The sequence below is a fragment of the Copadichromis virginalis genome, linkage group LG22, assembly GCF_057382275.1.
Source record: "Copadichromis virginalis isolate Kocher_CV1m ecotype Utaka linkage group LG22, C_Virginalis_male_GT1.1, whole genome shotgun sequence".
Lineage (NCBI taxonomy): Eukaryota > Metazoa > Chordata > Actinopteri > Cichliformes > Cichlidae > Copadichromis > Copadichromis virginalis.
In genome coordinates, this window is record NC_140638.1 from 19,514,084 (window position 1) to 19,541,875 (window position 27,792).

Sequence of the window (27,792 nt, forward strand, 5' to 3'; positions counted from 1 at the left end):
TTTTATCTAATTGCCGAGTGCTGTTGCAAAATGTTGGGTGAGACAGAGGGAGCAGAACAATTTAAAAAGGAGGTAGGAAACACACGACAGCTGAAATGTTCAGCATCACTTAAAAGTCCCTGTTTTTGAAAGAAAAGCACGTTTGTTTTAATATTATATAAAACTGATCAGGAATTACAATTATTCATAGAATCATTAATCACTAATTAGTTAGTGGGGTTAGATTAATTGGTCATTCTAAATTGCCATACTTGTGAAAGTGGGTGTGAAACCTGTGACAGACTGGCGCCCTGTCCAGGGTGTACCCTGCCTCTCGCCCTATGGTAGCTGAGGTAGGTTCCAGTCTCCCCGTGACCCTGAAAAGGATAAGCGGAAGAGAATGGATGGTTCGAACATTAATCATAAGTTATTTTGAATTGGATATCTACATAGGCATGCAGAGGACATCATTGGTAAGCATCTGCATTGGTGTATGGAGGGTTTTTGATGTTTAGAGGCTGAATGATGACAATGGCCCAACAGATCTTATAATTATAGATGTAATAAATTTGGATATTCAAGATGATGTATCACTAATATATCCTTGGACCTTCTTACTTAAGAAAAAAACCTTTCTAAAGTACACTTATTCTAAGTATGTGGTATAAAAAAGCTAACAAAATAACAGAATACTCTTTTAAGGTAACACAATATACACAATAAAGCTATAGGATGCAACAAAGATAGGCAACTTTTAGTGGTTCAGTGACAGCTGGGTGCTGTGTTTTCTTTTCTTTTAAAAATGCATTAGTCATTAGAAAACTCAGTCATGGTTCCTATGTTGTTTTTTCATCCACAGGTCCACGGGCATTTGTGTCACTTGGCTTTCATGACAAGATGTGTCGTGAAAGGCTGACAAGGGTGTGTTTCAACTGAACAGATCTTACATGATAAAACCCCTGTAACTGGAACAATATGCAGTCTGTTTTCATGTGGTTGTTCCTATTGTATTCTAATGTACTGAATAAAACAAGCCCAGTTACTCCTACGCTTTAATGACTGATACATTCCCAAGATACACCCAACTATAATTTTATGAATAGTGTAATAATTAATGATCTGTCACAGACCTGAAAACAAGGTGTGACCACAAAAAGTGCAGATGAAATGACAAACTTTATTCAGTAAATTCATATTTTAAAATGTGGGATCATTAAAAGTAGCCTAGGGGGGAGAGGAAGCCCGGATCCACACCAGTCCTATAGGAACACACCATGCTAAAAAGATGCCTCCCATGATATCACATGGGGTGGCTGTAGCTCGGAAAGGTTGGTAGTTTGATTCCTCCGGTCTTAAGTATGCTTGAATGAGATACTGAACCCCAACATTTTGTTCTCAGATGTGTTCACTGGAGTATGAATGTGTGGGAATGTTAGAAAGCAAAAAAAAGTGCTTGGTTGAAGTTGTATAAAACGCTACGAGTGTCAAGGAGAGTTGGAAAGTGCTATCTCAGAATGATGCCATTTAACATCACTGCAAAATTTAAAAAGTAGAAATGTATATACTGCTGCACATAGTGAAGGCCCAAGTTTCCCCGATTTCTCTCCTGCCCCTCCCTAGTAAAACACAAATGTACTGATTAAATATAGCCTAGGCTTACTGGGTGATCAACAATACAGTCAAGTTGGACCAGTTATGGTGAGGTCAGAGCTAATCCCAGTCACGTTACAGGAACCTCTGTTCAAGTCAGCCCAAACCCCAAAGGTGCAACTAATAAGTGTTTTAATTTCCGTTTTAATATTTGCACCTATTACAGTAGGCTATCTATTGCATGGAAAATGTTATCCATCATCTCGTCCTAAATGAGAACGCCCTCATTCATGCACTCACATGAATGTTGAGTCTCTGACAGACACGACAAGGGCAGTCTACCGTGGTATATTACAACACTCCGGCTGACTTGTTACCTTCCCGTGTCTCTTTGTGGTTTTCACAATATGGGTACTCGATCAAACAGTGCGCCACTCAAATTACCTTCTCGCCTCGAAAGATCGCCTTAATTATTTAGCATTTTAATTTGCTTAAACATACATTTTGTGTCAGATTTCATCTTTCGTGTCAAGAGTTTTCATATCGGTTTCATATGAGTGACAAGGGGCCTCGTATGAATGAGAACCTATAAAAAGATCACTTGGATATAGAAATAAAATGACTGCTTATCATAAACTTCATTTTTTCAGGCTTTCAAATTAAAAGCCTACAAACTTTTGCAACGCTTTGTGACATAATATAAAGCAGTGGTGCCCAACAAACTCGAAAACTGAGAAATTACCAGAACCAATCTTTGATGATTAAAAAAATCGAAAGCGGAAGTGACTTATTTTACTTATACAAGCTAGTGTACCCCTGGCAGTCATTTTACGAATTTTTGAAGTCTTCGAACAAAAAAAAAATAAATAATAAAAAATAATAATAATAATAACAGTAATAATAATAATAATAATAATAATAATAATAATAATAATAATAATATCTGTGCAGTATTTTACGTGGCGTTATTCCGGGGTAGTTTGAAAGGGAACGGAGTTTTAATTTGATAACCGGAAACTAGTTGCTAATTCTGCTACTAAAAGTTGACTTGAACTTCTACTGCTGTTCACGTAAATGTCGTTAATCCCGGTTCCTCGATGGCACTTGATGAACCGGTTGGACACAAACTATATTCATAAAGACTTGATTGAGAACGAAAAAAAAATCTTTTTAATTATAATATTTGATTTTCTCAGTGAGTGAACTGAAAGAAACAGCATACGAGGCTTTTGATTTGACCTAGTTTTCCTTTCCTCCAGCAGTTAGGTGGCTCTCTAATCCGAAGAGATACTTGTTAGCTAATCTAATCTGAGTTAGTTAATCCTTTCCCTCTTCACTCCAGCAGCAGGCAGGGTAACGGAATTGAGGAGGAGTGACCACCGTTCTCCGTTTGACTGAGAAGACTCACCCAGTTTGGGGACTCTGTACGTAGATAGAGTTACACTTTGCCTGAACTATGGAGGAGAAACTTGGAAGTAGTCAAACGGAAAGGTGACGCGGCTGTGGAGTCTAGCAAAACCAACTTGGACAGCAAAGGTTGAGCACAGTGCAGCTCATCGGGGCATGAGAGCCTCCAACTTTGCGCCTTGCAAAGAAACGAAACGATGGCTGCATACGGAAGGAGGAAACGGCCCAAGTTACTTATTTTAATAGTTGGTGCCATTTTGCTGGGATATGTTACATTTTTCAAACGCAAGTCGGGGGAAGTGAGCTTGACGAACCGACGGGAAGTCACAGGAGAGGAAGAGTATGAGCTCCTTAAGAAGCCAGTCTACGAGAAGCCCCCCTTGGATTTAAACGCTCTGGGAGAACTGGGCAGAGCCGTGAAACTGAATCTGAACGAAGAGGAGAAAAGAAAAGAAGAGGAAAGTATCAAAGCGCACCAGATTAACACTTATGTCAGTGATAAAATATCACTGCACCGCAGGCTGCCAGAGAGATGGAACCCACTGTAAGTAACCTGTTGTCTATTGTTAGCAATGTTAAAGCCCAGATCTAAAGTTTAAAAGAAGCCTTTGCAGTTTGGATGCCCCAGCAACACTATTACACGGCTCAGTAAATACCTCAGAGGACGTGTAACTCGTAAACTGAGTCATCTGCTGTTAAGATGGAATAATAAATGCTCTGTGTTTACTTCTATTGGTCATCAAATCTTAAAAGTATGAAGGTTAACCACGATCCAGCTTTACATGCAAATTTACACAGCCAGCTCTCATTGTGCAGTGTCATTCCAGCCACCCAGCCTCACCTCCAATTTTTTTTAGTCTGCATTCTAACAACCAAGTCTTCTCTCTCTCCAGCTGCAAAGAGCTGAAGTATGACTACAGGTCCTTGCCCACGACCTCTGTGGTGATTGCTTTCTACAACGAGGCCTGGTCCACCCTGCTGAGGACTGTTCACAGTGTGCTGGAGACGTCTCCTGACATCCTGCTGAAAGAGGTGGTGCTGGTGGATGACTACAGTGACAAAGGTACAGGCACAGACAGACTGATGGACAGGCAGTGGGCAAGAATGGTGGCAGGCTGACAGTCAGGAGCTGTTACAGGTGCACACAGACAGGTAGCAGTTAGATGGGTGGAGGAGGATATACTGACATGTTATCAGTTAGGCAAGTCAAACAGAGATACTGGAAAATATGCTCATCGAATTATAAAAAAATACTGGATGCAAATTTTTGTGCTTTGATTTTTAGTTTAATCCACAACTCTATAGCCTCAGTCATCACAATGTAAGTAGTTCAACTTGGAGGCGGAGTCTGTCCCACTACACAAAGCGTTGCTCCAACCACCAATAAAACTTTCGCTGGAAAAAAGCCGGTGGAAGTCCTTAATCAAACCTGTTCAACAGGCTTCAGCTTAAAAAAATACATCTGTAAACCAAAGAAAACAAAAACAAACTAAACCCTTTCATTGTGTTCATGTGCTGTATTAAACTCACATTGTATTTGAAGAAAACATTTTGTCTAATGCAAAAATAAATGAAAAGGTATACATGCAAAAACCTTCAATCTGGGTTGGTCTTTACTCCGTCTTTCCAAGAAGACAGAGTAAAGACTGATTTCTGCCTTAGTTTAGCTTAGGTGACATGTAAACCTTTTATTTATTTACATTTTGACATTTGTGATTATTTATTTTCGCACTAATGAATATGTTTTCTTTAGCAAATATGACTTAAATATGCCGCATAAACACGATGAAAGTGTTTTGACAGATGTTGTATCCAATTAAATTATTAAAAATATTGGTTTCCATTTGTAATAATATCAATGAGCAAATAAGCAAGTAGTAAGTAATTATTATTGCTCATTAGTAAGACAAAAAGTGTTTCTCATCAATCAGTGGGTTAATCAGCAGAATACTTGATTACTAAAACAATCAGTAGTTTTAGTTATAAACTAAGATATAGATAAAGGGAAATCTCCTGCATCAGTGTTATATTTTTTACATCTTCTATGAGTATATTCAAATAAACCTATAATAAAAGTAAATAATATACTATATGCAGTGTTTATTCCTGTTGGGGTTTTTGTTTTGTACGAGTTGAGAAACTTTTAATGCTTCTAAAGTGTTTTCGATCATGAATGTATAAATGAAGCAATGCCTACCTCTCCCTCAACACTAACATCTGCTCGTGGTTATATTTACTTACTAAGTGTTGAGCTTGAGTAAATCAAACAATGATGTAACTTTCGCCTTTTGGATTAATGCGTATTTGGCTGAGAGCATAAAAGGAAGTAATTTTATCCTAAAAAGACTGGTGGGTGTGTCTTGTTTACCTGCTTCAAAGAAAGCTCACCATTTTCTAGTGAATATGGCAAATGTGTATCAAACAGTTTTACTCTCTTTCCTCTAGAGGTGGGAATTCGGAGCCTCTTCCAAATGCATTGGAAATGTGTGCCAGATAGCTTATCACCTTCTTTTATCAATGCTGACTTGTTTTTCTAACAGTCTCACGTTGCGCTGTGACGCTTCTGACACCTGAGCCACATGCCAGCTTTGTCCCCTCTCAGATTTTACAATGTGATTGGACTCAGAGATAACAAAACGACTGTCTGTCTGTGCTTGCTTTTTATCCCCTCACATGGAATACTGATCAAGAAACGCTAAAAAATTTGCCTTATGGGAAGAAACTTCCAGCTGTAGCTGATAGATTTTTCTCTAGTTTTGTATTTGTTGTGATTTTGAGAAACAACTCTTGATACAAACACATAAAAAAAACAACCTGATTGTTTATTTTGGTTTATCTGCTCATCTGTTTATTTTCTGAAAGCTCATCTCAAGGAGCCACTGGACAAGTACGTCTCAGGTTTGAATAAGGTGCGTCTGATCCGGGCCACAAAGAGGGAGGGGCTGGTGCGGGCCCGGTTGCTCGGGGCATCCATCACCACAGGCGAGGTTCTGACCTTCCTGGATTGTCATTGCGAGTGTCACGACGGCTGGTTAGAGCCTGTGCTCCACAGGTGAGAGAGCGCCCGCCAGGGAAAAAAAGAAATGCCTTCTCTCCTTGATTATTTTGTCAAAGTGCGGCCTTTAGAAAGGCTGTCTTTTAGTCCAGCTGTCACAGAGTGTGAAGCTCTGAATCTCTATCAGCCAGCTGCAGGAGCACTGTTATGTAGCCGTGTCTGACTCACTGTCTCGGTGCTCCAGCCTTTCAAACAAGGGCAGCACCAACGTTTGTATGGAGACTTTTATAGATAAACAAATTGCTTGCTTTGTAACACTGCTCCCTCCTGACATTCGCCTTTTTCTCCTTTCCTTTTTTCTCGCCAAGGATCAAAGAGGAGCCGGAGGCCGTGGTGTGCCCCGTCATCGACGTGATAGACTGGAACACCTTCCAGTATTTAGGCCATGCTGGGGAACCTCAAATCGGAGGGTTTGATTGGCGGTTGGTCTTTACCTGGCACACCATCCCAGACTACGAACAGAAACGCCGACGTTCACCCGTAGATGTCATCAGGTGTGTTTTAAGGACTCTTTATTACCCAAAAATAGAAAAAAAATCCCATATGAGTATTTGGGAATGTAACTTTGAGTGTGGCAGCTACATTATTACAGAAACTGCACTGCTGACATATCATACTTTTTTCTTCATACTGAGATAATTACATCTGTCTCATATAAGATGGAGCTCGTTATCCTGTAATATAATTTTTATTTTTTGGTGTCTTGAGGTCTCCTACTATGGCAGGTGGTCTGTTTGCTGTGAGGAAGGACTTCTTCCATTATTTGGGAACATATGACACAGGAATGGAGGTGTGGGGAGGAGAGAACCTGGAATTCTCTTTCAGGGTAAGAGCTGTGTGTTTTCATGGACATATACAGTATTATTTATGTAATGATAACATAGGTAAAGCACGTGTTATGTCCAAATTGACATTAAGTTTGCACTCCTTTTGGGATTATGGCCCAATTCATAGTGCAAGCCACTAAAAAAGGCAGGAGTGTCTGCTTTAGATTTGTTGAACCATATGACTGCTGCTCAATTTATGTGGAATCTGCAATGAAAATAAAACTAAACATGGAGTGAAAGCAGGCCGAAGAGCTTAATACTTTAATTGCAGCAAAGAATTTAAACATCCCTTCCCTACAATAACTGTAATTTCCCAAAGGGAAGAAACCAAAAATATTTTCCAACAACAGGCTAGCTTTTCTGTTCCCAAGCTCCTCCGCAACAAGACTGTGCTTTGTTTCCTGATTGAATCATGGCTGAGAGGCTAACCAAATCCTCGTGGTGGTGTTATTGATGTGTCTTAGATTTGGCAGTGTGGGGGCAGCCTGGAGGTCCACCCGTGCTCCCACGTGGGTCACGTCTTCCCGAAAAAGGCACCTTACTCACGGAGCAAAGCGTTGGCAAACAGCGTGAGAGCAGCTGAGGTCTGGCTGGATGAATACAAGGAGATCTACTATCATCGTAATCCCCACGCACGCCTGGTGAGTGTGTGCAGATGATGTGAATGTGAAGGCAGAATATTTCTTTCTTTCTCTTTTTAAATAGCTGCATTCACCACAGCACTGTCTCATTAACCCCTTCATTTCACCAGTGAACTCACTCTCGGTATGCGAAAAAATATCAAAAATACTCTGCCTTCTCCCAAAACGCGCTCGCACACACGCACGCTGCAAAAGCTCACCTGATTAAGTGACACGGGGGATATATGAGCAGCAGACACCCAAGGTGACAGGGGTCAGGGCATTCCGGTGTGCGATTACCACCTTTCTGTGCTACTTGGTGCCAGCGGGTGTCACCCACCTGTCCTTGACACGGTGAGAGCAGTGCCGACCCATGGGGGTGCCCTGATTTTGTGTGTGTGTGCGTGAGTGATAGTGTAGTTAACAGGAAATGCTCTCTAAGCACAGATCAGCTAGCACTTATCTCCATGAGATAAGGTAGCTTTGCCAAAAAATTCATCATACCCTCCAAACAAACACTGTTTTTGCTCATCCTGTTTGATTCACAGCTGAACATGTGTTTATACACACTAACAATACTAGATAAGGTTTATATCTATAAACGAACATATCTTACAAGGAAGTTACAATTTTACAATTTTGCTTGGCACAAAGTTATACTAGTCTCCTGGATGAATGTACTGTGCCTGTTTATAGTCTGTAGTCTGTCTTTGCCCATTAATGTCATAGCTTACCCAGGGGTGTGTGTATGACTGCTTTGATTTTAAAATATTAATACAATTTAATTAATATATCAATATAGAAATCAATAATTTAACATATAAATATTAATATGATATTTATATTCTTTTTAAATCTGAAAAAGCCACCTGCAACCTGCGTAATTTTAACGTCATATCAGATGAAGTTAACAGTTCATCTGCATATTTAATTTTAGCTTCTGTAGCTTAACTGTAGATTTTTGCTAACTAAAACAAGCAGGAGTGTATGGGAGCAGCTACAAAGTTCTCTTCTCACACTGGAGCTTGTTGAATGTTTTTAACGGAATTCCTGCATCTTTTTCCCAGTAAAGGTTTTTCTGGTGATTACAGAAATGAGCTCGAATCATTGCAGCCCTGCTTTGTAGATTTTGAACAAAATAACCTTAGACTAACAAATTCATGGTTGCTTTTTTTTTTTTTTTTTTTTTAAACGTGCCGTTCCCCTGACATTCTGACAGCCTGTGACACTTTCACTCCGACACTCCCAGACAAAGCAAGAAATCCCCAAATCAAACCAAAAAAAAAGAAAAAACAGCCAGCAGGCAGTGAGATCTGGAAGTCTTTTAGGATTTGTAGAAGGGCAGGTCCGCGTGGCTGTCAACATGGGTTACGTGCCAGTCCATGTGAGCTATTTTTATAGCTTGTTAATTAGTAACAAGGCACCATAAAACCTAAATAATCTACATATGAAATGGTGCAGGGTGAAGGAATGACTGAGAACTGTACTCAACTGAAGGGGCACTCTTTATTAACACTGGATGATTGAGGGGAAAATCCGGGTACTGCAATCGTAATTAAGATATGAATTGATGTCGTTAAATTTTGGTTTAAGTTATGAGCTTGCTAGAGATCAGTTGCAAACAACGACAGGTCTAGAGACGCATATTTTTCACAAAAAAGAGCAAATATATCCTAAATATAACTAAAAAATATAAATATGAGAAATTGCAGCAAAACAATTGTTGCAGCAAAAGCCAGAAAGGACAGCTGGCAAAAAAAAAGGAAAATGCAGACTGAAAGTTAATAGGCTTTTTAATCACTGCCTCATTAATAAGGCATGGATATGCTGACTGTAATTATAGTTGTGTATTCTGCAAACTAAATGTGTCGCTTAGCTGTATTTTAATAACATGTACAACAAATTTAGCCTTAATCTTTCAGCTTCAACTCTCCTATGAGGTCAGCAAGTAATCTACCAGGATTTAACACTGTCTGTTTTAGGATTTACTGTATTTTGCTATATAGAGTCCTAGCAAACCATGGATTGTCTTTGAAATTGCTTCGTCCTAACAGGATAGAAAAGACTCAAGGAATTAAGTTCCCGACACTGAACATTTGTAATCCTCATTGATGTTCGCAGAGAAATCCAGAGGGCCATCTTCCTATAGATGCACCAAGCTTCACAGGATCTTCTAGGAAAGCTGATGCTTTTTTTTTTTTTAAAGAGAGTATACTGGTTAATAGGCAGTGAGCTCTGGAAGTCATACCTTAGGCTACAAAGTTGCTGTAGGAGTTGCCTTTAAAAGTTGGCTAACTTGCTTTGTAGTACAGCCCTCTGGAATCATTAGCTCTTGTTTTCCACCGCTGTTTCACTAATTGGCACCTCTGTGCTCTCGGTTCCTAGTTGCTCCCTTAGGTCGTTTCCTGTGACCGTTTATTCATCCATATAGGTTGCACTGTCACTGGGCTGGTTGCCCTTACCTTTGCATTTTATCAGGACCTTTACTGATCCTTAATTTAAGTCTTATTATCCTGGTAAGTGTCCTGGACTAGTCCTCATTGTTCTGATAGTCCATGCTGGTCCTAGCCATTGACAAAGCACTGCGTCCTTTGGGAATCTTTCTTCTCACTAAATAGACTGATGAATAGCCAATTAGAGCTGTGTTTGGGCAGGCCACCATCATCCATCATCCTGCAGTGCTGCTGAATCTTTCTTGCAGCAGGGAAGGTGTGGTGAGCATATGCTCACTGGCACATTAAAGTGGAGACTGTGTTCTTTCTCATAATCTAATTAACTAGTCTTTATCAGCGTGGTGTGTACATGTGTAACTTTGTATGCATAAAAGTGTTTACACAGGCACGAACTGTTTGCGCACACACACGGAGACTCTTGTAAAATTGACACATGTATCCTGTTTGACTGTTGGAAGTTCTGTTTGTTTGAGGGGGAGCTATTGCTTGGAGTGAACTGCATTTGTATAGAGTAATGGACCATAGATGGTGCTATTGTATTCCATTTCAGGCCACTGGTATATTATGAATACTTCATCGGACACAACAGCTGTCTGATGGTGGCTGCATCGACAGCGCTCTCACTTAAAATTTTCATTTGAATATGAGATATCACTGGTAATTCATTTTTATTTTTTTAGAAATGCAGAGCAATTCTGTGCTTCTTAATTTTATTTTAGCTTGCCAAGGCAGAAAAGTGAAAATAAAATAATCATGTTGAACTGTCATTTGCCATGTTTGTCTCCAGGAGGCCTTTGGAGATGTAACGGAGCGGAGGATGCTCCGAGAGAAGTTGGGCTGCAAGAGCTTCAAGTGGTACTTGGATAACATTTATCCCGATATCCACGTCCCACATGATCGGCCAGGCATGTTTGGAATGGTGAGAACAAAGTAAGACCTTATGAGCTTCTGCAAGCCAGGTTGTACCACTACCTAATTATATTTTGTTGCTGCCTTTTGCTAGCTTAAGAACCGGGGCAAGACCAACTACTGTTTTGACTACAATCCTACAGATGAGAATGCAGTGGTGGGCCAAAGGGTCATCCTCTATCTGTGTCATGGAATGGGCCAGAACCAAGTAAGTAATGCCAGTGATAAAAAAACCACTTGCATCTTCCTTTGCTGAACAGCTCACTAAACTTAAAACAGGTTTACAAGCTAGTTTGCTGATTAGCTACTTGGTTACAGCCCATTTTCAATCATGTGAAACGCAGCTTTCAGTTAGATTTTAATTGAATGTTGGTTTTTGAACACAGCACACTGTTTGCCCTTTTATATGTGAGCTTCGGCGATCATTTGTTTACTCTTGTTCAGTTAATCCTGGCACTCTTGAAGACTGCCATTAATCAATCTAATATGAATGTCCTCTGAGCTATTTGAAAAGAGAAAAATAATGTTTGGAGAAACACAATTCGGACATTTATTTCTCCAAACATTCCAAACAAACAAATATTGTCTCCATCATCTTCAGTTGGCACAATTCTAATGATTGAGAGGACACTCATGGCTTTAAAAACTGACCTTACAATCGTGTTTGTCAGTCTTTTGCCCTTTAACAGCTTCGCTATACATCTCTGATTTATTGACCTAATAAATGCCTTCTGGACCCTTTAGATCAGAGTGTGGAGCCCAGCTGATTTCTCTCAGGTCAAGGCTTGTAATAAAGGCTGATTAGACTTTTGTGAAAAGAGCCTTCGTACCATCTGTGTATAAAGAGTTTTGTTTTTAAAATCTTTTGGAAATGTGTGATATGTTTTTGATTTAGAGTGTTTTATTTTATTGCCTCCACTGTGCTCAGGTTCTTTGGCCATATTCTTAGTTTATTGGCCCATGTCTGGTTTTATTTAGTTTTGTAAAGCACTTTATAACATTAAGTGATCATTGTCACACCTTTGGGAGGCATTACTGACTAGTTAAAGTTAATCAGATTGCTTCATGACCACTGTAGTTTATGGGTTTGTCTGCTTGTAGAGCGACTCTTCTGGGTTCCTGACTATTATCTACAACTTTTGCATCCAGTGGCATTAATGTTTGATAGCAATAATTACAAACTGCTTTTGATCTCCGTGGCAGATCCATTTATCTCCTTCCATGTCTTCTCCTTCTGTTCTTCACTACTCCCTGTTTTACATTTATCATAGACAAAGGTAATCATGGATATAAATAGCATCTCAATTTCTTTCAGATTAAACATATAGTCATCCTATTTCCTCTCGGACTACAAGAATCGTGTTGTGTACTCTTACAGACCTGGGAATAATGAATATCATCTGTTATTCCAGGCTGCAAAATTATGTGATGGCTTTGTTGATACAAAGGGAATTCACATTTCCCAGTGCCTTTTCCTTTGTGATATTCAGTAATCCAGGAAGCACTGTGAAATTTAGCATTGTTATTCCAGAACATCTCTGTGGACACAAACTGATGTTATTATTGTAGAAAGTGGGGATAGCTGCCTTATGAGACTACTGGGCATGCTACAGAGACGAAACACACGCTCAAGCCATCTCTCTGTCCTAAATATAGATCCCTAACAGTGCCATTCTTCTGTTTTAACTGAATTTAGGCTAACTGAAATTGTTGCATTTTTTCTATTAGGAACACCATGCTAATGCTTGGTTGGTTTGCCTTTTGCTCGCAGAGCTGCTTTAATCTTTTGTGGCATAGATTCAACAAGGTGCTGGAAATATTCCTTGGAGATTTTGCTCCATATTGACATGACAGCATCAGACAGTTACTGCAGATTTGTCAACGGAACATGATGTGAATCTCACATTCCAGCACATCCTAAAATGTGCTCTATTAGATTGAGATCTGGTGACTGTGGAGGCCATTTGAGTACAGTGAACTCACTGTCATGTTCAAGGAGCAAGCTAGAAATTATTTGAATTTCAACATGTCACATTATTCTGCTGAAAGCAGGCTTCAGGAAGATGGTCAGAAACGATACTCGTGTAGGCTGTGATGGTACCAAAAAAGTATTTCCTCCTATTAATATGCCACCAACAACAGCCTAAATTGTTTATTCAAGGCAGGGTGGATCCATGCTTTTATATTTCTGTTTCTCTGACGTTGTGTTATCTTATTTTGGTGAGCCTCTCCGAATTGTAGCCTTGGTCTCCTGTTCTTAGCTGACAGGAGCTGCACCCAGTGCGGTTTTCTGCTGCTGTAGCTCGTCTGCTTGTAGGTTTGAAGTGTTCTGCATTCAGAGATGCTCTTCTGTATTATAAATTTGTTGTAATGACTTACGGCTGCTTTCCATCAGCTTCAAGCAGCCTCTGCCATCAACAATGCATTTTCATCCAGAGATTTAGTGCTCACTGGATAATTTCTATTTTTTATATCATTCTCTGTAAACCCTAGAGAGAGCTGCGTGGGGAAAATCCCAGTAGATCAGCAGTTTCTGAAATAATCAGACAAGCCTGTCTGACATCAACAACAATGCCCCGTTCAAATTCGCTAAAATCGCGTTTCTTTCCCAATTTTGATGCTCGGATTGAACTTCAGCAGATCATATTGACTTCGACTAACCTATGTGTCTCGATTGGCTGTTTAGATATGTGCATTAACAAGTAGTTTAACAGGTGTATCTAATAAAGTGACCCAGTGACCCCAGTTGTTTTGTCTCATCCTACAGTTCTTTGAATACTCTGTGAATGGTGAGATCTCTTACAACACAAGGGAACCTGCTGGATGCATCGTGGGTGACAGCATCAGTACCTACTTGACTGTCCAGCTGTGCAGAAAACGAGGGCAGCCTGTACCTTCAGACCAGAAATTTGTCTTCAAAAAGGTAAGATGTAAAGTATTTTAGTCTAGTGAGTTTCTGTGTTTATCCCTATCTAAGTCCACATTTTAACTAATAGTGTTAAAAAGGAAATTAATGTGGTGGCCCTGAAATTGTAGCATGTCATTAATTTTTGAGTTGCTGTCTGGAAGAGAAGATGTGGAATATAAAATCAACGTCTAAAATATAGTTCTTTGTTGAATTTTCTGTTACATTTTGTTGATTTCAGATTTCTACTTATTTTCCTTTTTGAACTGCCACTAATGTTTTAAAAGATGAGCACCCAACACTGAATTAAATGATTGACTCTATAGTTCCTCACTCTTACAGTGACCTTTTAACCAGCCACTTAGTTTCTCTTGTTCCATCAACTATTATCCCTTCAGAGAGAAAGTAGTACACACTGTACAATTCAAATTCTGAAAGTGCCCTAGGCTTTTAACAATACATGTCATTTTTTCTGTTTTTAAAACACACTGAATTCAAATTTATGTTTATGTTTGTTTCAGATGATAACTATATATCTATATCTATATCTATAGATAGATATAGATATATCTATCTATATCTATCTATATAGATAGATAGATAGATATTAGGGGTGCAACGATACACGAAATTCATGGTTCGGTTTGATACTTTGGTGTCACGGTTCGATATTTTTTCGATACAAAAAAAATGTTCATGCCTTTTTAATTTGTCATTTATTAAAATTATAAATATATATTTTAACTCAAAAGTACAGTTTTTAAATTTAATGTTGCTGAAACAAAAGTAATTAAAAAAATAAATATATCTCAGGGCTCGCAAAATTTCAAAATCCCTGGTAGCCCTTCGGGCAGGGACTCTTCAGTTTTTGGTAGCCCAAAATAAATGTAAGTAGCCCGAATAAAAAAGAGAGCAATTTTTTGATTGATGTTTTGTTTCCTTTACAATATTATACATTAAAGTATAATATTGTAAAGGAAACAAAACATTAATCAAAAATTGTTGAAAAACAAATTACAACATTGTATAAAAATTACAATCATGAACTCAAATACTTGGTTCTAATTGAACAGAAATTTCTATGAACTTGTAAGAACTGTGTAGGACATGAATCAGTCTGTGTCAGATCCTGAATTTGAAATTTCCACTGAAGTCACGGGTAAGAGACAAGTGGAACCAAGATCTAGGACATTTGCTTTTTGAAGTTTGCAAAGACTGCTAAATTTTGCCAGTGGTAGTTCACTCTTTGCAACATAGTACGCTGTTCTAAACAGATTTTTCAGGTTTATTTTTAGTATGTTATTTGCAATTGGTGTTTGTTCTGGGAAAGATATTGCAGACTGAGCAATAATGCATTTCTTGCATTTCTCATGGGTTCTAATGGGGGCCTTTCTTGACTGGTCCCAGTAACAAAGGCGCTTGTCGACTCAGAAATCGAGAGAAAACTAACAACACACCCGGCAGAACATTATGTTATTTACACGGGTGCACATAAGTGGTCCGCATGTGCGCATTCGCTGTCAAAATAAAAGACGCGCACCAGATAAGAAGTTGCAACGCGCGTTTGCGTCCATATAAAAAGCACTGTTTTTGTCCGCTAGAGTGGGCACATTCCGCACCACATCTCTGTGCGTTCATCATTTGTTTGAAGCCAGCTCACCTCCTGCAACCACTTTTCCGAGAATACGCGCTTCTTTTGTGGTTCGGACTCCTTCTGACATTTGTTTGGAGGTGGAGGAACACCAAAGTAATTGCTTAAAGGAGCTTCTTCGACATCTTTAAGAGTTTTAAACAAATGTCTGTCCTCCTCCAGAAAATCTTATGTATGCAAACAGGCGTTGCAACCTCATATCTTGTGCGCGTTTTTTTTTCCCATTTTGACAGCGAATGCGCACCTGCGGACCACTTATGTGCAGCCGCGGTTATATAGCTCGTCATATTGCAGCCACAGAAATTCTTTTGTCCATGAAACCATAAAGCTGCACTTTCTTTTTGCCTTATAGTCTCATTTGTCATAACTTTTCCGTTTTGTGGTAAGCTTTTCTTTGGCTGTCACTTCTTCACCCTGACCTGTCTTATTTGGCTCAGCAGAACTAAAATTTATATCCCGCTGCTTTTACACACGCACTCACATAAGCTCAGCGATTCTCTGCGCGATCAACCTCTCACATGTTTAAGCTTGCTGCGGGAGATTTCACTTGTCATGTTTGCATAGTAAGCTAACGATTGACAAGACGATGTCAGAGGAATTGGTGCGCAAATTATCATCACTCACCAATCAGTACTGTCGCTCTCTATACACAGTTCGCGCGATTGCAAAGTGAAAGAAAAAAACAAGCGCAAATTAAGATAAGATAAGATAAGATAACCTTTATTAGTCCCACACGTGGGAAATTTGTTTTGTCACAGCAGGAAGTGGACAGTGCAAAAGTTATGAGGCAAAAATTAGAATACAATAAGAATAAATTCAAACGCGATTTCAATATGTCACATATTGACAGTGGCTCACCGATGCCAATGACATAATTACCCAGCTACATTTCTGAAAGAATGCAAAAGCATTGACATATATTTTTCCTTCCTACAATAGCCCGACGGGCAGGGCAGAGATAGATTTTGGTAGCCCGACTGGAAAAATCGCTAGCCCCGGGACGTCGGGCTAGCGATATTGCGAGCCCTGTATCTGATCGAGGAATCACTCATCTTTGGAAAAGAGAGTTTATTACAGAGAAATGGCTCTTTCCAAAATAAAAGCTATACTATACGCTTCTTCTGGGCTATATTCTTAGCAGCATATTGTAGCGGGTCAGGGCTGTTCGGGGTTCTGTTTGTACAGTTATGTTTTGTTTATGTTGCCATAGTGACGGGTGACGCCCTCTCGCTGCGACGGTGTGTCCTTCCGGGGTCAGAGGGCGCCCTGTGTGTTGTTGTTGTTGCTGCTGTGCGGTTGCCGCACTGAGCAGTTAGCTAGCGGCAGTGTTCTTCTGCAGATGTCAATAAACGGCTGTGCTCCCTGGCTAGCTCACGGGAAGCAAGACCAAACGACACCTCCGTCTCCTCCTTGTCTCAGCTCGCCACAATATTAAACATATCAGGTCCCCATAAGGAGAATCATGTGCTAACGGCTGTCTAAATGACTCGGGTAAAATTTGTAGCATGCATGCTTGTTGTTTTTGTCTGCTTCCACTTGTCTTTGCACTAGGATGATGTCGGCGTAAATGTGCAGTCATATTCGTTGTGTTCCCACTAGTGCTGTCAGCGTTAATCTCGTTGAAATGACGTTAACGCCACAACACGGCAAATCTCCGTTAACGAGCTACCCCTGATCGCCCTGTGCGTGGGGCTAGATGGCCAACACGTTAACGAGCTAACTGCGCTAACCCACTAATTCCCACCCATGTAATTGAGCATTGCGTGGCACATCCAACATACTGTTTTACTTTAGTCCATGACGCGCTTACCTTCAGGGTCATATGTCACATGAAAACCAAAATAATTCCAAACGCCAGATCTGAATGAGGGTGGGGGAGGTTCAATTTTCCATGTTGCAAGGAGAGCTTAACTTCTGTCTCGCTAGCTTGCCCTGCGCTCTTCCTTCTGAAGATGCTGTCTGTGTTGAACGCTCAGTGGATCTGCGCTCAACACAGACAGCATCGTCAGAAGGAAAGTTGATAAAATAAATTACAAATTTTGTATTGTTCATACATATGCGAACCGAACCGAAAGCACTGTATCGAACGGTTTAATATCGATACGAGTATGTTGCACCCCTAATATATATATATATTTTTTTATTTTTTTATTGTGTGTTAGTAGCAAGCTGAGGATTCAAAACACAATACTGGAAGTTAGTGTGATTTGAATGTCGGGACATGACACAGTCTAAATGTAAATGGATCCTAAAAACATTGAATGAATGTAAAACGGGGTATGTGGGGTATGTCTTTGAGGAGGGGGAAATTGGACAGTAGAAGGAGGGAAAATGAAAAGTGAAGCAAAAAATAAAAGTACAGATCAATCTGGGCAGGTCCTCTGTGTTCTGTACGCTCTGATGCTCCTAAAACTCTGATGTATAAAGAATAATGAAAGTAACAGCAGATCTGCTCTTTGTTCTTTAGACATGTATTGCTAATATCCATTTTGAAAATACTTTGCCAATTTTTCAGGATGGGAGTTTGTACCACGTCCACAGCCAGAAGTGTGTTGAGGCAATAGACAATACAGACAACGGGACACCAGCACCCTCACTCCAACCCTGCTCTGATAGCCTCCACCAGAAGTGGTTCTTTGAAGAGAAAATGTAATACTCCAACCCTAGGATATGTTTTTCTTAACCTTAACGGACGTCAAATGAGGTTGTGCTTCCTTTCAAACTTAAACCTCCTATAAATTCTTGCTCACTGGGTGAAATCTATCTGTATTTACTTTCTACAGTACTTACTGGATACTGCATATACACTTGTTGGGAAAACCAAGCCTATAGGACTATGCATTATTTTTCTCATTAAAGAGATGTTTGGAAACTAGTGCTGCTTTGCACATGGGAATATTTTTGGGGGGCTGTTTTTCATTTACCTACTCCACGCCTGTTGCAGTCTTTTAGTTTGCATGCAAAGCTTTACCCAGAAAGAGGGAAAGGCACAAAGAAAGCTGTGCATCCATATAGAAAGAAAACAGCGGCTTCATAAATCTGTCAGCAAACTCTGACCATCTTACGAGCTAGCATCTGGAATTGCAGTGATGTTCAGAGGCATGTCATGAGGCGTTATTTTATATTCTTGTCTTATCCTCTAGAGGGGGCTAAATCTCCTTTCTGTACATTCCCTTCTTGTATTGGGCTCTCTTTCTGAGTAGGAAGTGGAACAATTTTTCAGGTATTTAGTTGAGAGCCTTTTCAGGACATTTAAAGTGCTTGTCACTCCTTGCTACGTACCAGGGACTTAATAAAAAAAAAAAGGCATTGTGCAAGTACCTAGTACCTCTTCAACGTAATCACCAACTACTGATAACAGGAGAATCTCCATATGTATTCTGTTCTTGTGTGCTTTGTAGGAATATGAATCTGAGGTAAAAATGGCTTAGACCGTTTTGCTAGCTTTTAAAATAATTTTTTTCCCCAGCATAATTCTGTTTTGTGCTCTTTAATGAAATGCAGCTTGAAAAGACTAAATTATAGCCATAATTTAAGGATTCACTTCATGTGGTGTGTCAAGTATGTTTTTAAATGATTTATTTTAGAGATGAGTTTAATTATTGTGTAATTTTGAGGCAATTCGTATGCACAGACGTGGAAGCGCTTACGAATCGCTCTGTGGGGTTGCCCTGATCTCGTTCTGTGTCCATCTGTTAGGCTCAGAAAACTATAGATCCCTCTGAAGCGCCGCTGTGGTCACTAGTGTGGCTGCCCTGCAGGCTCTGCAGGGAGTCCAAGGGGAACACAGTGGAGGAGCAGACGGTTGTCGGTGTCTTCAGGCTGCTGGGATGCCAGATGGTTTCCTGATTGATTCTCTGGTCCTCTTCAAATTCTTTATCACCCCTTCTTTCTGTGTGTGTCAAAGGTGTTCAGTGGAGGGCTTATCTTTTGGACTCGCGCCAGCCAAATCCTCCTCAGATGAATACTTGTATACTTGTGTGCTTTGGGTTTGATTTATGAACATAAGACATAAAGAGCAGAGTTTGTGACAGCAGAAGCAGATAATGGAGGAGATTGAATGAAGCAATTTGCGACCTTTTTCTCACCATTAACCTTCTCAGGCTGTTTGCCCATCAGTCTGAAAGGAGTTCTGTTATAAACTGATGTTAGGGGACTTTTGTGCTGAAATGGATTTTTGTTATTGATTGAGAATATATGCTCATAAAATGAAAGAGTAGGAAAAGAAAAAGACATTTTATACAGTGTCATTGCTGTGACTTGAGCAGTCAAGATCCCTTCTGTTGCCAAATTGAATGAATATAAGGCCTCAGTCACACAGGCATAAAGACCTGTTGGTGACCATCTGGCAACAACCGGTCACAAGGGAAAAATGTGTATTCCTCGACAGGTTGCAGATGGTTGCTGGAGGATGCTAGCAGTGGCTGTGAAATTGATGGAAACAGGCCCAAGAGACCGGTCAGTGAGTGAAAACCTTGAGTTTGCTTCGGTTGCAGGCAGTTTGTCGCTAGTTGGTTGGTAAATGTAATCTTGGCTAGAAATACTCACACACTATTTGTCAAGTGGTTGTGAAACTGTGACCAGTGTGACGCAAACAAGACATGGAGAACGTTTACCTTTAAAGCACCTTTCAAAAAATGTTAGTTGCAGTGGTAAGGCACAACTTTTTCTTTGAAGGCAAATGTTCTTTTTCTCTGGTTTGCATCACATTCTTTCAAGTTTCACAGTGTGTTCGCAGACAAGTCGGTGTATTTTATGAAAACTGACCAAAACAATTGCAAGAATGTTTTTGGTGCACCACCCTTTTTGAAAATAATCTGACCTAGCGACAGTCAGCAACTCCTAGAAACCTTTTGCCAACTAGTTGGGGAGTACACATTTTGTCTTAGCAACCAGAGGTTGCCAGTGGTTCACTGACCGGCCCCTTAGGCCTGTGTGATTCAGGCCTAAGATGATAAGATGCTACAAGAGTCTGCAGCTCTGAACGTGCATTGACAGTTTCATTGCACTGTGCAGCTTTTAACTTGAACCATCGCACATTTATTGCATATCAAGTCAGAAAAAAACAGTAGATTTAAAAAAAATAATGGGTTTAAGTTTACAGTAGTCCATAAAAGTTTTTTTAAGAGTATGCATAGTACATTATTGTGTGGACAGTGCTAAGTGATACGTGAAGTGTACCAAATGATCAGTAGGAAACTTCACAAAAGGAGGAAATTTGACTCAGGACTGTATATGTTGTAAGGCTAAAACGGTGATAGTGGGTCGACCTGCTCTCCATAGAAGAGCACTCTATGCCTTTTGTAAGTTTGAAGCATCTTGCATGGAATTCATAGTCCACGGCAATCTTAGGCTCTTCTTTGCCTAGCTTTCCACGGCTTTAGTGTCGATCATGCATGATCGGTGAAATAGCCCGTTTGATGCATTGCTAATGCTTTATGTGTTAAACACTTAAGAAGTGGCAGCTCTTCAATTTTCCATCAGTTTACATCTTTGGCCTAAGTGGAGGGTAAATATTCTCTCGGTATTAAAAAGGGTTATTTATTGTCCCCTGTAGCCATCTGTTATTCCAACCATGCCCTATGTAGTAAAACATTTTTACTGTGATGTTATATTTTTGTATGCTAATTTGTTACGGTGCAAGCTGCAGCAATAACATTGATATTTTGAGAGTTTAGAGTTATATCTCTGCGGCAGGACATATAGAGTTTTATATCAACCAAATGCATGTCATTAATACAGATTTTCCGGGGATCTGTTGTAGCACTTGAACCTGTAAAGTGGATGATTGCATTGTGACCATGCAGCGCTATTGTATGATATCATGCAAAAAATACCGTCTTTTGGCCTTCCGTTTACTAATGTGGTAAATATGCACTAATAATAATGCAAGAATTCAAAGACCATGTCTGCTGTAATAATGCCGTCAGTAACTCCAGTGGCCTTATATTGTAATTAAATAATTGACGAATGTAATGAATGAATTGTTTTTTTTTCTTTTAATAATTAGTAGATCTAATAAATGGACTACATTTGATGTCATTGTGCCGGCTTTTTTTTAATATATATATATATATATATATATATATATATATATATATATATATATATATAAATTGTTGTGATTTATCATTTCCTAACATGTCTTTTTTGTCTTTTGAAATGTGTATTAACATTGGAAACGCTTCAACAAAACATACGAAAAATATTTTCACCATCTCCCATTGTCTTATCAATTAAGCTGTGACTCATCCACATCCACTATGATTAAAACAGGCTATCATTCACACGAAACTGCTGGAGATGCAAATCAAGATGCTCAGAGGATAATGAGAGAAGAAAAGGGAAGATATGGGGGGGGTAAGTTTTTCCAACCATATCTGATTGGAATGATCACCAGCTGCTGAGCGAGATGGTAAAATGTTGCACCCGTGCCAAGTCGCTGTTGCCTTCGATATTGACACTCTGCCCTGCAGTCTCTCTCAATTAGTCATTGATGGTGCGCGGCTTTTTAGGATTACAGGGTGTGTCTTTGTGTCACTACTTGCAACTTTGTTTTTCCTTTTTAGGAAGCTTTTATATTCAATTAGACATGCTAACAATACACAACTTGTTGCTCTTTCACCGAAACAGAAAATGTAGTTCTATGCCAGTGTTTGGTGGGAAAAAACGGCACGAGACGAGCTTGTTTCTCTCGCGCATACTCTGATGGAAAACTTGCCAAAACGTCATATTCTGAAAATGCTGGCATGCCAGCAATCAGCTGCTTCCTGGTAAGAGCTGCAGAAGTCTTTGATGCTGCCGTCTCTGGTATTGTCTTGTCCTAATCTTTTGTGTACCTCTCTTTGAAATAAGTGGTACAAAATAGCCCTTTTGTTGAATTTCTGAAAAATTTAAAATGCGCCCGCAGTAGCACTGTATGTTGTCACAGTCTGTTCGCTCAGTGTAGAGCTAATTTTTGATCCAGTGTGGCATACATGCAGCACTACACTCTCTCACACCCCATATGTGTCTTTAATGATAATACAAAACAAGGCTCCCTGCGGTGCAAGTCTTTGGAGATGCTCAGGCTTCAGTTGTCAGGGATGCAAAAGAAACTATAGGAGGAGGAACACACACACACACACACTCTCAAACACACTGATTGGAAGCCTTTTTCACACTGCATGTCAGTTTGGTTTATGTAATCCGCAATACCCAGAACGGCTCAGGAGCAGTGGCTGCTGGCAGCGTACATTAGATGACACACTTTCACTTTCAGGAGGGGCGCCAGACTGTGCGGAAAACATGTGAGGCCTAGATACAGAGATAGAATCAAAGAAGAAAGCAGCACGACGTCCGTGAAGTCTCTCAGTTGGTAAAATCTGTAACAACCAGCACCAACTCTTCCTTCACTTCAGCAGCCGTTCGTGCAGCGTTGTAGCAATATTTGCTTGGTCGTCTCATTTTCATTATCCTCGAATTCGGCTTAGGAGAGAGAAACATGGAAAGTAATTAACTTTCCCAAATTTTAATGCTACAGAAGTACAAAAGCGTTAATGCAGCTGTTCAAAGACTTAATGCAATTTACTGTGCAGAAAATCAAGGCGAGCCGTCTTCAAATAAAAGTTAATGTGAGTGTTTAAAAAGAGTCTTATGAGAACACACAGAACAAGGAAACAAATGTTTGATGATACGTTTCTAAATACTTCCTGGGTCGAATTCACCAGTGTGCCTCAATTTAAAGCCGTTTCCAGCCTACTTCAATGTAAGGATCAAACTCCTCTAATCCACGTCTGTGAAATCGGCCAATACAGCATCAAAGGCAGAGTACTTGTTGCTTATTGGGCTTTAATCACCCCTACTGTTTTCCAGTAGAATTGGACTAGACCAAAAACTCGCTCAAGGAATATTTTAGTAATCTTGGCTTTTCCAAATGCAATGAAGTTTTGTGTGTGTGCGATGCAGTGATTTCAATCCAAGATTTACACACACAGCCAAGGCCTTCCTGGAGTTAATTGATAATTTACCAAACTTTCATTTTCCCACTGAACAATTTTTATGATCTAATTCTCAGTCTCAACTGTTTGAACATAAGTATAAATCATTAAAACCAGTAAAAGGGAATATTTGACTTTAATCATGAGCCACAGTTTTTCAATTATTGTCACAGTCGGAGCGAAGCTGTAAATTAGCAGACCAAAAAAAGACATGAGTGGACTAGGCATTCGCAATGAGTCACTTGTCACTTACACAGCTGATTCTGATCAACAATGCTCTGTTGCAGAGTGACAACAGGTGGTTTTTCTTTTCAACCATGATCGTCATGTTGAAGCTGTTCTTGATTTGATGCATCTGGAGGTTTTATCCATGGTGGCAGAGAGGGACCCCCCCCCCATGTTTAAGGCTGACATATCTAAACTGTTTGGTAAATTGCCATGAAATTGGTTCCAGATATAATTGATGAATACTAATGACTTTGGTGATCACTTGATTTTTCCTGTCACCAGCAGGTCAATTTATTTTCACATCTTCTACATGATGGGTACACAAATTAAAGCTTAACTTTTGCTAAAGTTAGCCCTTACTTATAACTCTTGGATATAAACCTTGTAAAATTTTCCTATTTTACAATATAAAATGAAAATTTTAACATCCTAGTCCGAAACCTGCTTTCGGTGTGTATTATCTTTTGGAGCAATTATCTAAAAATTGTACGGCTTGTAACACCTTTTTAGGGGATTGTCATTCAGTTTCTGGTGAGTGAAGATCTAATATCATGTCAGGTACTTATTAATTAGCAGAAATGTGTGTCCGGGCCCTGTACCCATAAGGTCTATCAGTGTAACTTGTTGAACAACCTTGCTAGCATTAGCTGATACAGGTAGCAAGGTTATGATAACAGTGCTAACATAGCTATTTGTTTTACAGCCTGCAATCATGACGTGTGTGGGGTTTTTTATAGGACTTTCCCACTTCAGAAATAAAATCTGATGGTTATCGATTTTGATGTGCAGTCAAATGTGAAAATTTAAATGAGCTGATCGGCTATGCGACCAAGATATTTTATGTTTTGGATTTTAGCCTAGCACAGTGTTTGAATTCTAATCATAAATTATAAGCATATGTTTTTTCATCTGTTTGTAATCACTTCATATGATTATGTTATGGCTTTTTTTCCTTTTTCTTTTTATTATGGAACAATTTAAAAAATCTGAAAAAGTCTCTTTATTTATTCAGAAAACAGTCTAGATATATTATGCCATGAATATATGCTAGTGTCATCATCACTTGACTACATTTCTGTCAATGGATGTCACCACAAACACAAATACAAAGGACATATGTATTTGATTGTGAGTGGTTTTTTTTGTCACAGTAGTGCTTTACTTTGCGGCATTATTGATTTCCTGCTTCTCAGACAGAAAAAGGTCAGATTAGAGGTCCAAAGTTTAAATAGAGATAATAATGGACATTTGATCATTACATTTCTTTTTTAAAACTCTTTGTGCACAGTTTCATCAATACTGAATGGGTAGTTTAGAAATTGGCCATTTGAAAACAGGCACCTATCCTGATTTAGGGCATTTTCCAGGTGTCAAAATGTAATTAATTAATTTCTGGCTTCAGTTAAGTTATGATCTTACTGTGAATTCTCACCTAGCAACATACCATGAAAACTAGCACCAACCAGCATCATTTTCAGATTCATCCATCCATCCATTTTCTTCTGCTTATCCTTGTCAGGGTTGGGGGTGGGTGGGTCTAGAGCAGAGGTCCCCAATCCCAGTCCGCGAGGGCCGGTGTCCCTGCAGGTTTTAGATGTGTCCTTGATCCATCACAGCTGATTTAAATGGATAAATTACCTTCTCAACATGTCTTGAAGTTCTCCAGAGGCCTGGTAATGAGCTAACCATTTTATTCAGGTGTGTTGACCCAGGGTGAGACCTAAAACCTGCAGGGACACCGGTCTTTGTGGACTGGGATTGGGGACCCCTGGTCTAGAGCCTACATTTTCAGTTTCAGTTACTCCAAAATAGCAAAGTTTGACTACACCTATTTCAGAAGTGTTTTGGGCTGTAGATCAGTGCTGTCGGTCTAAAATGTTCATCTCTATTTACTCCGCAGAACTGTCTGCTGTATTTCGCTCTCCTTTGCTCCTCTGACATGGCCGTGAGCCTGGTGAGCAATAAATCTATTATTTTAGAGCCTTCGGTTTCAGCTGTGTGGCCAAATCTAGAGTAAAACACTGCAGTCGTGTGAGGCACATTTAATAACGACGAATTATGCAGTTTGTTGTTGGCTTTGTAAAACAGCACAATAAAGATCGCATGGGATATTTATGGTGACACTGCAGACGGTTTTAATTATGAGAAGCACTTCCACGGTGGGAAAGAGGAGAACAGCACATATCACACCTGTCGTCTAATAAATGGAGCCTGTCACTCTGTTTCTCTCCCACAGCAGAGTGACGTGGGAGAGCCTAAAAAAAATAAACAGGTGTTATTTATAATGTAAATAACTCTACACTATACTTTGGTTCCTTTTTGTGCTCATTTTCTATGTTGAAGTCAACCCCTTCCGACTTTAGCGGAGTTGCTTCGTGCTGTTTTCTTTCCTGCTGGATGCCATGTTGAAGCCTGTCTAAGAGCAAATCATACTGAACAAAAAATGATGTTATTTTGCTAAAAGAGAACACCAGAGTCATATCAATTCACACGCCGGCAGACTGTGATTTTTCACAGCCTCCCCCAACATAGCCTACATGGACAGAATACCTCTTTAATGTGTTCCTACGAGATAAAATGCTTCCACAGGCGATTAACCATTCCACCCCACTCCCATTCATTTCACTTCATCAGATTACTTGATTGCTTGCTAAATGGACTGCCTCTCTCCTCCAGGAAAATACACTGTATGTATTTCCTTTGGACAAAGTGACAGAGGGTTGATTTATTTTCCCTCGCATACTGTGCTTTTAGGCATTTCATCAGTCTTAGTTCAGTTCAGTCAACTGAACTTCAGGTTTGAGCCGCGGGTTTATATAATTCCAAGAGATATTTTATATGTAGGTCCACACAGTGGCCCTGAGCTGTTTTTGGAGTTTCAGGCTGTGAATAGTGAAATTTTTGAACTGTCTCTACTTTATAAAGTATAAATGAATTAAACAGGGATTCGTACTTTTCTTCCAATCCAATAGTTGTTCTTCTACATTGTGGTTCAAACCCCACGGCGACACAAACACGAAGCACGGGGTAATGAATATATATATGACCATGAAATCCAAGACTGGAAGTATGAGGAAGCAGCTGGTCGAGAGGCAACAAAATCCAGCTCAAAATAAAGCTCATTAATAATGAGGTTCTGTCTGTTATGTAAGTTAAATCTGTATAAAAAAAACAAAAACAAAAAAAGGTAAGTTGCAGTTGTGTGTGCGAGTTAGTGAGCTTCAGAGGATCTGGTGAGCAGATTTTGTTATCACTTAAAAGACCCAGGCCAGCTGTTTCCTCCTCCTCCTCCTCAAAAAAAAAAAAAGTGTACTTATTCCAAAAATATCAAACTAATTCAGCATGTAGCACACTCAAAGGAAAATGGATTATCTCTCTCTGAGCCAGACCATTAACGACCTAGGTGCAAGGCTATTGATATAATGTAACTCGTAGACTTGTGAAATTATGTGAATACAGCGCTGCTCAGAAAAAGGCCGGACAAGATCCCCCCGTTTAACGCTGTGCTCTCATTGTGTTCCCGAGAGATGAAATAAGTCTTACGCCTTGACGTGCTCCTGAATCCAAGTGCTAAAGACACTGACATTGCTTTTCACAGTGTATGATTAAATTGAATTCTGCCTTCTCTTGAGGCGCTTTTTCACTTAAGGTGGGGGGTGGGGGAGGTTAGTGATGCAGGTCAAATGAACAGATCCCTTGCTGTCTGGGTTTATTCATGTGTGAATTTAACGCCTCATCACTTTGCAGAGGCTGCGTCAGCTGTGTAAGCTAATTGTGATTGTCTATCACATGTGGAACACACACGCAAACACGAGCATGCATGAGTGTGTGTTTGTGTGCCGACTGCAGCCTGACACGCTGGTCTCAGAAACGTGTTATCCGTGTTATGTTTTACTCAGCGGTCTGCTTGAGATGCGGTATTACCAGATTTAGGGCATATTCTGAGTGAAAATGTATTTTACTCGCAGGGAATTAATTATTGTAGTCTATTAATCTTATCTGTTGGTGCAGAGGCAATGGATAAAAACTGAGTAGGAACAAAAAAAGAAAGAAGTAGGAGCAGTCAAGCTCCAAGCTGGGAGATGGCTAATGTTCTTTAAAGGGAGAAGCAGCACTTAGAGTTCTTTAGCAGCCACCAAGTCTGGGAGGAGGGGAAAAGGAAGAAAAAAAACTATCTCTACTTCTGCAT

The 27,792-nt window shown here is 39.7% G+C and overlaps 1 protein-coding gene across 1 annotated transcript; it reads left to right on the plus strand.

Annotated features, from left to right (window-relative positions):
* The first annotated feature begins 2,617 nt into the window (after positions 1–2,617).
* On the plus strand, positions 2,618–21,433 carry galnt12 (UDP-N-acetyl-alpha-D-galactosamine:polypeptide N-acetylgalactosaminyltransferase 12). The gene is made up of 10 exons (XM_085446181.1): positions 2,618–3,520; positions 3,870–4,039; positions 5,839–6,028; positions 6,340–6,525; positions 6,740–6,857; positions 7,323–7,499; positions 10,719–10,850; positions 10,935–11,048; positions 13,608–13,763; positions 17,912–21,433. Exons 1-10 carry the CDS (start codon positions 3,174–3,176, stop codon positions 18,047–18,049), a joined length of 1,728 nt encoding a protein of 575 aa, XP_085302307.1. The 5' UTR covers positions 2,618–3,173; the 3' UTR covers positions 18,050–21,433.
* The last annotated feature ends 6,359 nt before the right edge of the window (positions 21,434–27,792 follow it).